Raw genomic sequence first — 14,522 nt, 5'->3', positions numbered from 1 at the left:
CCTCCTGGGCTGGAGGAGAGTTGGTCATAGTGCACAGGTGACAGCTTTGGTCCCGTTCCCAGCCTTGTGCCAAGTGTTATGCAGAAGTTTTGCTCTGCTGCAGGCATTGGAAGCATTAATAAAGTGTGATGCCTCTTTCCATTTCCAGTTTTTTTTGAACAAGATTGACACCTCAAAATGTTATTACATTTGTTTTGTGTGGTCTTTGTCACTAGAGAGAGATTCTAGAAATTAAATTAATCTGAGTTAAATGACATGACCACCTTTTGTTCATCAGCACTTTAGCATTTTAAAAAAATCCAATAGCTATGAAGCCATTCTAGGATTTGCTAGTTGCCTTTTTGACTTACTGTTTTGATAAAGAAATTAATAGGAGTGTATATCTCTTTAGTTTCCACTCATCCTTACTAAACTGTGCAGTGGTTTGCACTTTCCTGTGGGGATAGGGAAATGTAGTTTGCCAAAACCAGTTGCTTTTGCAGCCCAGCTTCCCCTGAACAAGTGAACTTCTTATCAGCACACATTGTACTAGCTCAGTGACTTGCACTGAACTGGAGCTGAAATAAGTGGGGGAGGATGAGTTTTGGTAGTCTGTCTTGCATCAGCAGGATTTTAACTGGCACATTGTAGCTATGGTGACAGGCATCCCATAAATACCAAAGATAGATTTTAATGTACAATCTTCTACTTCAGAAGATTGATTTTTTTTTTTTTTCCTAACTCTGCAGTATAATAATGTACATTAATTCCTTGGTGCAGTCAAAGATACAGAAAGTCAGGCTGTTATTGTGGTGGGTTCCTGGTCTGTGGAGCTCCTAAAGATGAGGCCCAGTTGTACTGAGTATAAACAACTGTAAATGCTGAATGCATTATAGATTGGTACTTAATACTCCATGGTCCTTGAAAGGTTGTTGCTTTTTGCTTTGGATATTGAATGTCAATGTGTATTAATTCAAGTCAGACTGTTTTCAGCAATCACAAGCTCAGGAGTTCTTTAGCTGCTTGAGCATTTTGGCTGAGTATTTCTGTTGTTGGCCCATTTCTTTGGTTTTGACATGAATTAGCTTTTGTGAGTAGACTGAAAAAATAATACATAAGCAAATGTATTAGCAGCTGTTAATACAAATTCTGCACTGATGTAGCATGGGGGGGTTTTATGTAGTGTCACTAAAATTAAGCTGGACAAGCCACTTCATTCCTTTTTATTAACTAGGAAGAGTTCTCTGCTGCAGAGAATTTTAATATTTACATATTGACAAAAAGGTTTTCTGATAATTCTCTAGTTTTAGTCTGAGTGGAATTAGTTCCTGTCACTCCTAAAAAACATTGACCATGTCTGTCGTCTTGATCTTTCATCATTTGTATGCTCTGGTGACTGTTGTTGCAGGGTCTGATTCAATTCCTGTGGATGCTTTGACTGTTCAACTGGATTTTTTCACTTAGAACAGGATTGAACCCTCAGCTCAGAAGACTCCCTCTGGTTTAAATAATACCAGCTGGTATTATTTAATAATAATAAATATTATTATTAAATAATAATGGCCTGGAAGAGCTGCAATCTATGACAGCTTTACTCTTTCTAATACAGATGTACTCTGCTGCTACAGCCTATGTTCTCTTGCTTATTGAATTCTGGTTTTGTCATGGCAGCTCCTTCGAATGACCATAGCAAAGCAAAGACTAGGAGATGATGAAGTTGGGGCTCGCCACTTTGCAGCACATGAACGGGAGGACCTTGTTCAACAGTTGGAGAAGGCTCGAGAACAGGTAATAATTAAATGGGCATATAGTGTCATGTTTTACAGAGCTATTGTAGTAGTAAGTAAATAACTTCAGTTCTGTTTGAAGGGCTGGTAGCTGATTGACATTGGAAGTAGTGATTAGAATGAATTCTTAATCTCAGGAATTTCTCCTCTAGATTATTGATTCTCCTTTTCTTTTTAATGTCCAGCAACAACTTGTGACAATTGAATATTATCAGTGAATGTCAATGAAAGGTACTCTTTAGTGAAGGCTGTTACAAGTATTCAACATGGTGTACAGTGGCTGATGTACCTCCTAAAGATACCCTCTGAATCAAATTTTCTGTAGAAGCATTGTTAGTGTCCTCTTCCTCCTGCCTCCAAGCTATTTCTTCTCCTCTTCTGAAAAATTCTCACATCAGACCTATTTCCCCTTCCTCAAGTCTGTTATGAGTGCTCTTTACCATGAAGCATCAGACTTTCTCCCTAATACTGATACATAAACTTCTGGACAGTTTTGCGGGTCTGTGTTCTCAGTTTTTCCCACACTGATTCCTACCCGTGTCAGTTCCAACCTGAATGAACCATTCTGTGATACAGGAGAGGTGTGTATTTCTGGTTTTTCAGTCTTCCTTCAATTGCAGCACCACTGTACTTTACCAGAAAGGCTGTTGGAGTTCTTCCAGTGTGATCCTCTCTGCTAACTCTGTTCCCAAGCTTGTGTTCTTTCTGTTCATCACCTGGCCTCTTTTAAATGGTCTGTTGCCCTTCCTGCCTTATCCATGTTTTCTGGGGTGTGTGTGGAGTCTGTCACTGCAGACTTTTCTCAAACTCAGTTTGATCTCCTTGGAAGTTTGAAGCTCTTTGTCCTTGAGTATCTTTCACACTGGACTTCTTCACTCTTTTGCTTAATAGCAAAGCTCATCCTGTTGCTTCTGTGTTGGCTTATTTTGCACTTTTTCAGTTCTTATTCTGTGGAACTTCATTACTCAAGTCCCATGATTAATATCAATTCCCACTTACAGGCTTTTTGAGAAGTTCTTATTCAGTTGACTTAATTCTTGGAGTCCTAGAAATTATATGATAAAACCACCTTAATATGTTTGCAGCAGAATTACAGTAGGTTTCTTTTGCTGTTACATTTTAGTTGTTTTCTAGAAATTTTGTCAAACAAATCTAACTGGTAAAGTTACTTAACTCCAAATTAATGAAATATTCCCAAAATTGAGTAAAAATACCTGCGGTTATGAGCTTTGAAAAGACTTCTAACTGTCCAAAATCAATACTGTTCAAACATGTGCATGTTACTGTTTTCAGGCTGGATGCTATGGTAGCTCTTGTTTAAACTTGTACTGATACAACTCTCTTCTCAGATTGAGACTCTGAGATATGATCTTCAGGCTGCACTGGATGAGTTACAGGATGTGAAAGAGGAACGCTCTGTTTACCAAGATAAGTCTGACAGACTAAACCAAGAGTTGAATCATGTCTTAGGAGGGCATGAAAACCGTATCATCGACATAGATGCTCTGTGTATGGAGAACAGGTGAGTGCATTACTGTTTCCCTAAAAAAACCCAGTGTGGTGTTGTAATAGGAGTATCGGGAAGTCTGTCACAACAAAACTTCAAAGGAAATATATCCAAGAATAAAAGCTAAGAGATTTCGGTAATTTGTTTTGTCTGTTTTGTTTATACTGTAACTAAGCATTAAATAATATTGAGAAAGCTAGGGTGCAGGAAATTACCAGTGTTGTATTTGGCTACATGTCAGTGATGTTCCCAAATCAAGATAAACAAGGAGAAGGAAGAGAAGTGAAGACCTTTTTATTCCCATCACTGTATGGCACCAGAAGCAGGAATATTAAAAATTTGTGTATTCAGAAACTCCCAGAGAGCTGTCTTGGACTAATCTCGAACTGGAAACAGGGACTTTGAGTATCCTGAGTTAACAGTTTCAGACATAATTTTCTCCACAGGGAGAGGTTGTCAGCATGGCGTGATTTGCCAACAAAAGTTGCTGGTGAAATCACCCATGTGGATATTCTTGCTGGTTTCTTGGAAAAAGAATGTGTTTTATGGTCTCCACTAAGGATGACAGAGAGGAGTCACTGATAGGGCCATAGCAGGTATCTCCCTTAATGTCAACAATTACCTTCAAGTGAAATAAAACTTGGAAGACACTATCCATTTACAAAAACTTATGCTTCAGGCAAGAAAGTGTAATACCAAAGGCATTACTTCTTCCCAGCAGCTTCAGGGTTTTTTTGTGTTTTGTGGGCCTTCAGAGTTCTGTATCAATTTAAGCCCCTGCTCCCCGACAGTGATGTGAATTTTTCCTGTGAAATAATTAAATTGTCACAAACCCTAATACAGCTGCAGTTGTACTACATGAAAAAGGATATTTTATAAACCCTTTATACATAAAAAAGGTATTTTCCTATTTGGAAATAACTGCCTCATTCAAGTGCATAAACTCTATTAGGAAGAACTGTACTGTTTCATTTAACTGTATATCATTTTTCAACTATACTGTTAAATTTTCTACTTTGTGATTGCTAATGAGAAGTGCCAAGTAAGTGATGGATATTGCAATGCAAAAGTTCTGCATAGTTGAGTCTTGTGTTGACATATATACAAATCTTCATGTGTCCATCTCACAGACCTTCAAGTACAGAGGACACGCGTAAATGCTTCCTATTTCCTCTAGACATAAATATATCCTTTTAGCTTTCTTCCCCAGAAACCAGACGACCAATACAAAATAGTTGTGCAGCATGCTTGACAAATCTAACAGGAGGGCAGCCTCCTGTTCTGATGCAATTTGTTTCCCTACTTAAAGTTTTATGGGGTCAAGAGCAGTAAAATTTTGTTATTTCATCCCTCACAGAGCTGCAGAGGGAAAAGAACTCTCAGTAGTTCAAAGAGAGGACATGCCAAATAGTAAAGAAGACCGCTTGAAGCAGTACTTGAAGGTAACATGAAGTAAAGGATTACATTTCTTTTTCAGGTATCTTCAAGAGAGATTAAAACAACTTCAAGAGGAAGTCAACCTTCTGAAGTCTAGTATTACTAAATATAAGGTAAGATCCTCTCAGTGTATCATCTAAAGTGTGCTTCTTTGTTCATGAAAGTTACTGTTCATTTTCATGTTAAATGTGTTTAAAGAACAAATTTTTTCTTTCAAGAAAAATCCACCATTGACATTCTGACAATATTAGATTGTTTACATGTTGCATGCCCATTCTTCCTAGGCTTCTTAGCTGAGGGATACCTGTTAAGAGTATTTTGAAAAATTAATGAAATACCTTTCTTAAGTTCTATGGGGAAACCATCATCCTGATGGGGGGCAGGTGATCAGCCTTCCAGACAGCTTTTAGGTGAAAAGTAGCAGATCGTGCAGTGGTGAATGACTGCAGCTGTGTTGCCGTCACAAAAAGATCTTGTCTCCCTGTTCTCTGGAGGCTGTGCTATTTCTTCATGTAGCTTAATGATCACTAAGCTTTCATTGTTCCTCCATTCCTGAGTTAAGGTATTCCTGAGTTATGTTTTACATGAAACCTTCAGGACTGATATTTGCCCTCCCCAGAAACGGTGCACTCTTATTTCTTTCTGCAAGTGATTTTGGGAAGTGGGAGGGGAGGGCTGCTTGTCAGACCATGAGGAGAGTAATCTTAGGATTGTCAATAGGACTTCTTCATTTAGGTCGCTATAAAGTAGTCACAGCACTGATTGTTTTTTGTGCATGAGCAAAGCTCGTCAAAGTACCAACTTCATTTCAGTGTCTGTTCCTGCTTGCAACTTGGGTCTCTTGGAGTGTGAGTTAGTTTAGCGGTGAGAACTGAGCATCTTGGTGGTCCGGTGGGTTTCACAGAACTGTAATTGAAAGAGCTGAACTTCTGTAGCAGGATCATTCTGCATCTAATTCCTGAAAGTCAGTATTTGTTACTAAAAGGGCTGCTAGAAACTCTGATAGAGAAGTTGGAACTTTCCCTCTGAAACCTATCCAAAGAAATGCTAGGAAAAGTTTGTTTCCAACAGATGTTGTCTACAGGATACTGCAGTATCTTTACTGGCAGTCAGAAGATTATTAAAAAATAGGCAAGTCTTAAATATGCTTTTGGGGTAGTGGGTGGGAGTAAAGTGATTGCAATGAGACAGATGAGTCTTTGTAACATTGCAAAGACTTTAGGCTGGAGAATAATAATCTAGGAGAGTTACACCCTGTAGTTTACTATGGGTGTAAGGTCCAGGCCCTGCAGAGTTGCTCTGCAGATTCTTCTCCTAATGTTCCAGATTCTTTCCTCCTAATGACAGGATTTGTTGGCTACTGTTTTTCTAAATAAGATATTTGTTGTTTCCCTAGAATGCACTAGAGAGACGAAAAAATTCAAAGACTCATAGTAGATCCAGTAGCAGTGCTCTGACTGGAGTCCTTTCTGCAAAGCAAGGTATTGCATAAATGCAGCATGGTGTTGCATATCTCATTTAATTCTTTTCATCTAACATCTTAATTTCAGTAACCCTTTCCTTACCAGCCAAACCAAAAGCTCTCTTCTCTTTCCCTGTTCATTATTATATACTAATTCTGTCCTCTTCTCAGTTGACTTGACAATATAAAAGTTGCCTCTGGATTACTGCTTCTTCTTTTGTTAATTCCTTTGCCATTCATTCTCTCCCCCATTAGTTTTATCAAATATTTCCTTACTCACTAGACCCTGACAAATCACTTCTTTATTCATCTCTTTGCTCTGCTAACAATGGCAGTCACAATTCACATTCCAATGAAAAATAGACTGGGTGGTAGAGGAGGGGCACTAGGTTTTCTGCTACTGTTCTTGGAAGCTTTTACATTCAGATGTTTTACAAGAAATCTTTGTGTCCCATGTTTCTTCATGGGTAGCAAAATGGAATAATCTCTTTTCCCCATTTCAAAGAAAATACCAAGATTAGGAAAGAAAGGGAATGATAAAATTCTTTGAAGCAAGCAGTATACCTTGCCACCCTACTGTTTAAATGTAGGTATATTCATACATGCACATGAGATCAGTAGTAAGTGTCATGGTAAGTTGAAGTTAATTTTTCTGGTTTTGATTTCTCTTTTACCCTCTTCTCCATGTACTTGCATACATGTACATATCTATCTATATATATTTAAAGAAGCAGAGCCAGGTTCTAGTTACAAATTTTAATGATACTAGTGAACTTCCTAATTTGGCTGAAAGGTACAGACTCTAAGTTGCAGAGGAAGAGTTCGTGGGTGACTGTATTTTCACATCAGTCTTAAATAACCTGAAGGATATAATGGTTCTAAAAATCAATATAAAATGTTCCTTGGAGGCTTTGGTTTTAATGACCAGTTTTTACCAAATTTTAGGCCTGTAGAAGAATGATTTTGTATCCTTCTGAGCACAAAGAATTTTCCAAAAGAAGAATCAAGTTAATATAAGATGCATCTGCCTAGACTTGTTCTGGCTATTACTGTGGAATAACAATCAGCTTGGAAAGCCTCCATCTTTATGCCAGCTAGAGATTACAGTTCTGGTCTTTTGGATTTGTTTGTTAATTGAAGAAAAAATATATGTATTCATTTAAGTAACTGGAATATTTCCTTAATGCTAAGTGTTCGTGTTGCATCTCTGTGCATGAGAAGCCAGAACTCATTTGTGTTTTTAACATTATAGTCCAAGAGTTGTTGTCGGAGGATCATGGATGTAGCCTACCAGCCACACCACAGTCCATTTCAGATCTCAAATCACTGGCCACTGCATTACTGGAAACCATCCATGAAAAAAACATGGTCATACAACACCAAAGGCAAACCAACAAGTAGGTGGCATGACTTGTAAGTAAAATATCAAGCTATGGAAAAGCTAGTTGGAGAAAATTTAAGGGAAATGGAAAGGAAGATTCATTTTCACAGAAAATTCATTGTCATGGTTAAGTGGTGGATTCTTTAGCTTTTAAGACCAGATATGTGATCTGAGAAAAATTACAGTTTTATCTTAAATTCTGGGGTTGACAGAGACCTGTCTGCCTCTGCTAGGCAAGGATTGGTTTGCTGCTCAGGTTTAAGACAAACTCTAATAACACAGAGTGACTTCTAGCAGGAAATCTGTAGGGACAGCTAAAGAAAAGCTGCTGGGAGGAAGGACACCCTTGAACTGGAGAGAATTGTGTGTCAGTGTAGGAATATTCTAATGAACACTCGTGGGGTTAGTGTTGCTCCTAGGAAAGAGTCTGAAAGGGTTAATGTAACATTTGACACACACTCAGTGGCCTGTGTCATACAGGTGATACCTGTTGTTTTTGTAGTTACTTTGGTAAAAGTTGAAGGAGATAAACACAGTTGGATTGCTACTGTATAGTTTTTTTATAAAATCTGAACTGAACTTTAAAGGCGAATTTGTTTACTCTTAGCTGTTCTGCTTATCAGTAGAATTCTTTGTGGCTTGTACAGTTCCTATCATGGCAGAATATAAAAATTTTTGACACATTTTCTGACATTCTGATATTATTGTCCTTATACAGTATATAAAAATCAGAGCTAGGAAGTGTTCCTTGATTTTGTGCTCTGTTTCACCCCCTCTCTCTTTTTGTTGGTGGGTTTTTTGTTTTTTGGGTTTTTTAACACTGAGTCACTACTGGTAATCAGAGGTTATTCAGGCTTCTCAAAAACACATCAGGACCAGATGCCAGCAACAGCCAGACATCTTTCCTGAAAAGGTGTAGTACTGAAGTAAACCATATTACACTAGAATGGATGATTCATTTTGAAAATTGATAACTGAGATACTGGGCAGACACCACTGCATAATTCTTAGTGATGTAGCAACAGACGCAGAGGAGCAGTTTATAGCCACTCTTAATACTCTTGAGACAACGAATGCCTAATCAGCTAAAGGGAGAATAAAGTGGTGAAAATGTAGCCCAGATCTAACCTGATGGCAGCTCAGTCAGTTCTTGTCCTATGGTGCAAGAGGAGTTGCTGCACAGAGCAGTGGTAAGGAATGGCTAACACCTGCTTACTTCCTTCTTATTGCTAATGTAACATCAGAAGGAAAACATCCAGAGAAAAACTTGTTGTTCCAGGTGTAACCAATCTTTGCCGTTTACATCCTGATGCTGTATCACTACCCAGTGTTTTATTTTGCATAATCTTTCTTTTTTTGCAAATTTCCTTCTTAATTTTGTATTTCTCTTTGGTGATATGCAGTCTCTTGCAGCTCTCAAATATCATTGCAATGATTGCTTCATTTTCTGATACTACACTTTCTGCTTTCAACTACAGAGTATGGTTGTCTTGAGATAACCCACACGTTAGCAGATTCTTATCTGATGGCATCTGCATGCGCAACTGGTCACATACAGCCATCAGAGTAGAGATTAAATATATGCAAAAACTACTATTCTTTGGCCAACAGAAGATCAGGTTTTAGAGAGAAATGACAGTCCATACCAGTCCAAGGTCAGGAGTGTTCTCAGAACGGTAGAGGTGTGTTGCTGTGACCCAGCCCACTGTGGGGCTGGGTCAGCGTGATGCCAATCAATCCCAGTCCATCCCCTGGATCGAAGAGGCAGACTCAGAGGGTGGGTCGAGGGGCGGCTCAGAAGCCTAAGCTGCACCCCCTGGGCGGGTACAAGCCGCCTCCCCCTGTTCGGGAAAATTCTGGGTTACTCGGTTGTTCACTGGTTCTTTGTTGTACCACTTCTCGGTTTCCCCCCGTGGTTCTTGCTAAATTGTATCCTCCCCCTGGCTTGTAACTCATTGGTTGTTTTCCCCTTTCACCGCGGTTTTCAAATTCCCTATAAAACTGAGGACAAGCCTCGGGGAAGCATCCCATCGCATTCCATCCCTTCCCGAGCTTGTTTGGGTTGCGAAACTTCTACTCTATTCCTTTGTCTCCGAGCTAACGTGAGCCGATCCCATCGGCTCCTGCCGTGTTCCCTCTGCAATGAAGCCAGCTAGCGAGCTCAGCCAGCAGCTCCCTTCCTGATGCCGGAGTCACTTCTGCGACGCACAGAAGTAACGCAGCTGGACTCGCTCTGACCTGGGGCACGCCAGAGCTTGTGCCTCGAGCTCAAGTACTGTGTTAGGTTGGCGCTGAGGTGTATACAGTTCAGGATGGTTCAGGGGGAAAAGAAAAGAAAGATAAATCCTGATCAAGTTGAGTGAAGAGCCTCAAAAACATTCCTATGTAGTATTCTCATTCTTTTTGTCACTTTTGGCTTTAGGTGAATTAAAGAAGCTGTTAAGGAGCTAGGAAGAATGGGAACCACTACAAGTGGAACACTAAGACATAAAAATTTAAAGTGAAAAAGGGAAATGCAGGTAGGACATCAAGGGAAAACATCCTTTATTTGAGATGCAAATAAATAGGGGCACTTATTTGCCATGTAAAAGGTCTGCTGACTTGTGAAAATGGGGAAGAAACTGCCCACCTGTTGGAGATGGTTAAATGTGAGAGTATGGTCAGCACACAAGTTAAATGGACTGATTCATAAACTGCTACTAGTAGATGATGCATTCTTTTGTTGAAGACATTTCTCCATTCAAAATAGGAAGTTGAGAAGGATGTGAGGCTAGAGAAAATTGTAGTGACAAAACGTTTTACATAAATCACAAGGTAGAAGTCTTTCCCTGTGCAAAGAGCATGTTTGGAGGACACATTTCAGATTGTTGTTTGAAGAAAGCGAGATTTAGTGGGTAAAAAAGATGAGATTTTGGGGTGATTGTTTCATTTCATGGAGGAAATTCTGCATTTGATATTTGATAGGTGAATGACCTAGTAGTGATTCTCTCACTATCAGTAAATGAGATTTTTCAGACCATATGAACTTACTTTCCTCCATACAGTTAACCTACTCTAAGGTCTAGACCTCTTGGGTTGCTTGCAGATTGAGAGTTGACTGTATAAGTTTACAGTAGCAGAATGGTGGATTTGCTTTCTGAATAACTGAAGCAATGACAAGACAATGGATTTTTTTAATGTAGATTAGAATTTGGATATTCTGTTGAAGTTGACTTTCTGTTGTTACACTTGTTAAAAACATCCACTGCCACTTGTTCTTGGAAAAGACACACTACTATTATTGCTACTCTTCTAAAGATGGGCATGATAAAAGGAACTGTGGGAGTATGTGCCCAGGAACAAGTAGGGTAAATCCAGCCTTTATTTTTTTAGCCCTAGTTTTCAGAAAAAAAGAATCGGTTAGGGAGAAAACAGATCATTTTCCAAGGTGGTTGGTAGCTAGTAATGCTAACTTCAAGTAATGTCCTGTGGTTTTCCTTACAAGCCTGTTAGCTTAATTTGAAAAGGCAGTTGCAAATTAATTCTGTATGCTGTAATGTGTTGCAAGATTAAACAGTTACATAAATGCAAAACCAAATGGTCCTAACTCTCTTAGCAAATGGATAAACCCCCCTTTTTTTATTCTACCACCAATAAACCATTTATTAGGTGTTCTTTTTAGTGCAATTTGTTCCTGCAATTGCCAGCACCTGTGCAAGTTGGATCAGCGTAAAAGCTGCTCTGGTGGTTAGACATGTTGCACTAATTTTAACATTTCTAACTTGGGCAAGTTCAGTCATGTTCAAAATTACAAAAATGATTGTGTCAGTCTGTAACTTGAGCACATATTTCCATGTGACATGTAGAGCTAGATATGGGACTGTGACAGACCTATTTACAGGCATTTAGGTGATGGTATCTGTATGAGGGTGTATGTCTTCTGTAGCAATATCTAAATTAAAGTAAGGCAAAGGGAGCTCAGGTGCTGTAAATCACCACAGCTCCCTTCAGATTATGGCCATGTATGTTGAAAAGCACGAGAGAGCCAGAAAGAAGCTTCTGAAGTCAGGTGGGAGCATTGCTGCTGTTACATGAACAACAGATTTCTGTAAAACCTTATCCTGGATGGAGGTTTATACTAGCTCCCTTGTTGCATTAGACAGGACCAGAGAACAACGGAAATAACTATCAGCCCCTATGTCTGTGACATGATCCTTCTATTTTAGTTGAACGATCTGGTCTACTGTGTCTAGAGATAAAAAAAAGAGATTAGGGAGCTGCATGCTACCAACATGTGCAGCCCCTTTAAAAATACCTACCCGGGTAGGCCTACCCAGGCCACCACAGCTCAGTCTTCCCACAACGTGTGGAGGTGGCAAATTATCTGGAGGTCTCAGGGGAAAGCAAGAAATGTGATAAACCACGTTGTGTTCAGAATAGCTTATGCATTTAATCTTGCAAAAATTATTTCTAACAGAAGTTGCAGCTTTATTTAGGGTTTATTTCTCCCATACCTGTCTTGAAATAATGGGGTTTTTTAAGCAAACTAGACTCATAGTCAGCACTGAATATATTTTGCTCTCTTCCTGAATTAAAGGAGTGGGGTTAAATATTGCCCTCTGCTATTGCCAACCATTGTTCCTAGATGCAAAATGATCCCTCTATATGAGAACCTGCAACAAAGGTTAAAAAATAACTCAGTGCCTCTTCTGAGGATTCAGTAGGTATTATCTGGATATATTCCCTCCAAAACCTTTAGAAATAGTGTGAGACAGCTGATAAATAAATTATAAAATTTAAGAGAAGCAAGAGAAAAGTGACTTTGCTTTATTACCTGAATAAAAGGAGCAGTAGCAATAACTTGATACAAAGGGTTGAGTTTTCTTGTGTGGTATGGCTAGCTGGCAGGGAGGGCAGCATCCTTCCCCTGTTTTCTGCCCTGGAACTACTGGTGAGCTACTTACGAGAAAAATAAGGATTGGAAGTGCTAAACTTCTGACTCCTTTGTGGTGACATTAGCCAAATCAATATTGTTTTGTCAGTTCCCTGCCAGAATTAACATGATGTGGAAGAAGTCTTACATCATGTCTCTCTTTTCCCTGCCCCTCTAAGCCTGGGGAATTCCATGTTCTTTAGCTGACCCTTGGTGAGGCCCTAGGCAGGAAGTGGGAATAGGCTCCCAGTGTGCAAGGCGGAGTTTCCTGAAAGCTGCTCTGTGCCTTTTGCTGTCGGCTGTTGTGTTGTACTGCAGAGTGCAATTGCTGGATGTCAGGGTTACGAAAATAGAGCTATTAAGGCTGAGCTTCTCATACCAGATGGAAACATTCTGAAAGTGAAATCTAGACTTGAATAATTTTGCTTTTAATTGGAGAAGACAGTAGTAGATCCATCTTAACCTTTTTAACCTACTGGGTTACTGAGTTTCAATGGGGAAATAAACATAACTGCTTTAGAATGTCTTTTCTCCTCTGCTTTTGAATGTGATGGACTGTTCTTTTTAGTTGACACACACCCCTGTAGCTCTCAGTGCCTTCTTTGATATTTATTATAAGCTTTCTCTTTCTGTTTTACATTCTGTCTCTCATCTTGATATTTTTGTAGTCTTTAAAATACTTACAGGCTTTTATTGTGTCATAGCAAAGCCCTCACAGTAGAGATTTCAAAAATACTTAGTCCTTGTTAATCAATTTTTCTAGCCCCTTTGATATTTGCTGGGTATGCTATTCTTCACGTCCTTCCCAGAATCTGCCATCTTGTCAGTAATGACATTCCCAGTGTGCTCAAATGTCTGCACATAAAGCCCTTGCTGGAGAGCTCGCAGTGCGGTATTACACAGCTCTGGTGTGCATGGGAAGATCCTATTGCCCTGCTGGGGTGGAATATGCTGCTTCTCAGCATTCAGTTCAAATTTAACTGACTTATCCTGTTGCTGTAATTTGATGAGTAAAACTTGCTGTCTATAATCTCTGCTGTCATGTTTAGAATTGCTGCCTTGTCTAGGTTTCTCACTCTACTGATTATTGTTTGGGATTTATTTAAAGACTTTTGACTCTAGCAGACTTGCTGTGCCTGTGAAACACTTACAAAAATTCATTGGAGAAAAGAGCTTTCTTTGCAAGATAGAAATCTCTCATTTGATCCGGGGAGAGAATTAAGACCAAAAGTTAAATCCTGCAGGAGAGCTAACTGCAAATAGTATTTGTGTATGAAATCAGATACAAAAGAAGAGATGACCGAAGAAATGCAGTGAAAACTAAGAGTGGGTGATAAAGGCACTAAAGACCTTGAAGCTTTTTAGTTAAGTAGAAAGCAGTTCAATGCTTAAAAAGAAAAGGTGTAGTAGAAAAAATATTCTTTGCCATTTTAAGCAATTTTAGTGATAGAGAAAACTCCCTGAATAAAGGACTAGCAAAAATTGTGTCTTGGAACTTCAAAATCAATCTAGATGCTGTCTTGAGTTTTCCATATTTTGTCTTTGTAGCTTTTACTTTCTGGTTTTAGCTATGAAGAAAGTAAAGTGGTATTTGCAGGCAAGAAGATAGAAATATTGTGAGTTGCTTTTCTTCGTCTTTACTGCAAAGGTTGAATGTCCAGTACATCTTAGGCCTTTTGCTTTTTAAAGCATGGGATAGATTAGGCAAATATATTTAATTTTCTTTTAACTCTGGGGGAGGTTGTCCATTGTTGTTAGTGAAAAGAGATGACTGTACACAGCTTTACTGCACTAGTTAAGTAACAATTTAAAAATTCAACTGCAGTCATATAAGCAATTGGGCTTTGGTTACCTTGATATAACAACTATTCTTTTTCCAAAGAATTCTAGGTAATCGAGTGGCCGAACTAGAAAAGAAATTAAGAACTTTGGAAATCGCTGGCTTATGGAGTCTTCCAGGTTAGTAAAAATTCAAGAGAATAGCTTGCATTATTTTGTTTCCAAGGGTATGTTTGCATTTAAGAGAAATTTGGCTGTAATTTTTTTTAAGGACACTT

General features: G+C 38.9%; 1 protein-coding gene across 5 annotated transcripts in view; it reads left to right on the top strand.

Annotated features, from left to right (window-relative positions):
- CCDC149 (coiled-coil domain containing 149) overlaps positions 1–14,522 on the top strand; it is a 52,353-nt gene that overhangs the window by 24,343 nt on the left and 13,488 nt on the right. For all 5 annotated transcript variants that reach the window (XM_032108963.1, XM_032108962.1, XM_032108965.1 and 2 more), the window contains exons 5-10: positions 1,651–1,767; positions 3,116–3,288; positions 4,751–4,823; positions 6,107–6,191; positions 7,425–7,569; positions 14,348–14,424. In XM_032108963.1, the coding sequence (XP_031964854.1) occupies positions 1,651–1,767; positions 3,116–3,288; positions 4,751–4,823; positions 6,107–6,191; positions 7,425–7,569; positions 14,348–14,424 (670 nt within the window). The remainder of the gene's footprint in view (positions 1–1,650; positions 1,768–3,115; positions 3,289–4,750; positions 4,824–6,106; positions 6,192–7,424; positions 7,570–14,347; positions 14,425–14,522) is intronic.

The sequence above is a fragment of the Corvus moneduloides genome, chromosome 5 (assembly GCF_009650955.1).
Source record: "Corvus moneduloides isolate bCorMon1 chromosome 5, bCorMon1.pri, whole genome shotgun sequence".
Taxonomy (NCBI): Eukaryota; Metazoa; Chordata; class Aves; order Passeriformes; family Corvidae; genus Corvus; species Corvus moneduloides.
Note: the sequence above shows the minus strand (reverse complement) of the source record. Positions and strands in the feature narration are given on the sequence as shown.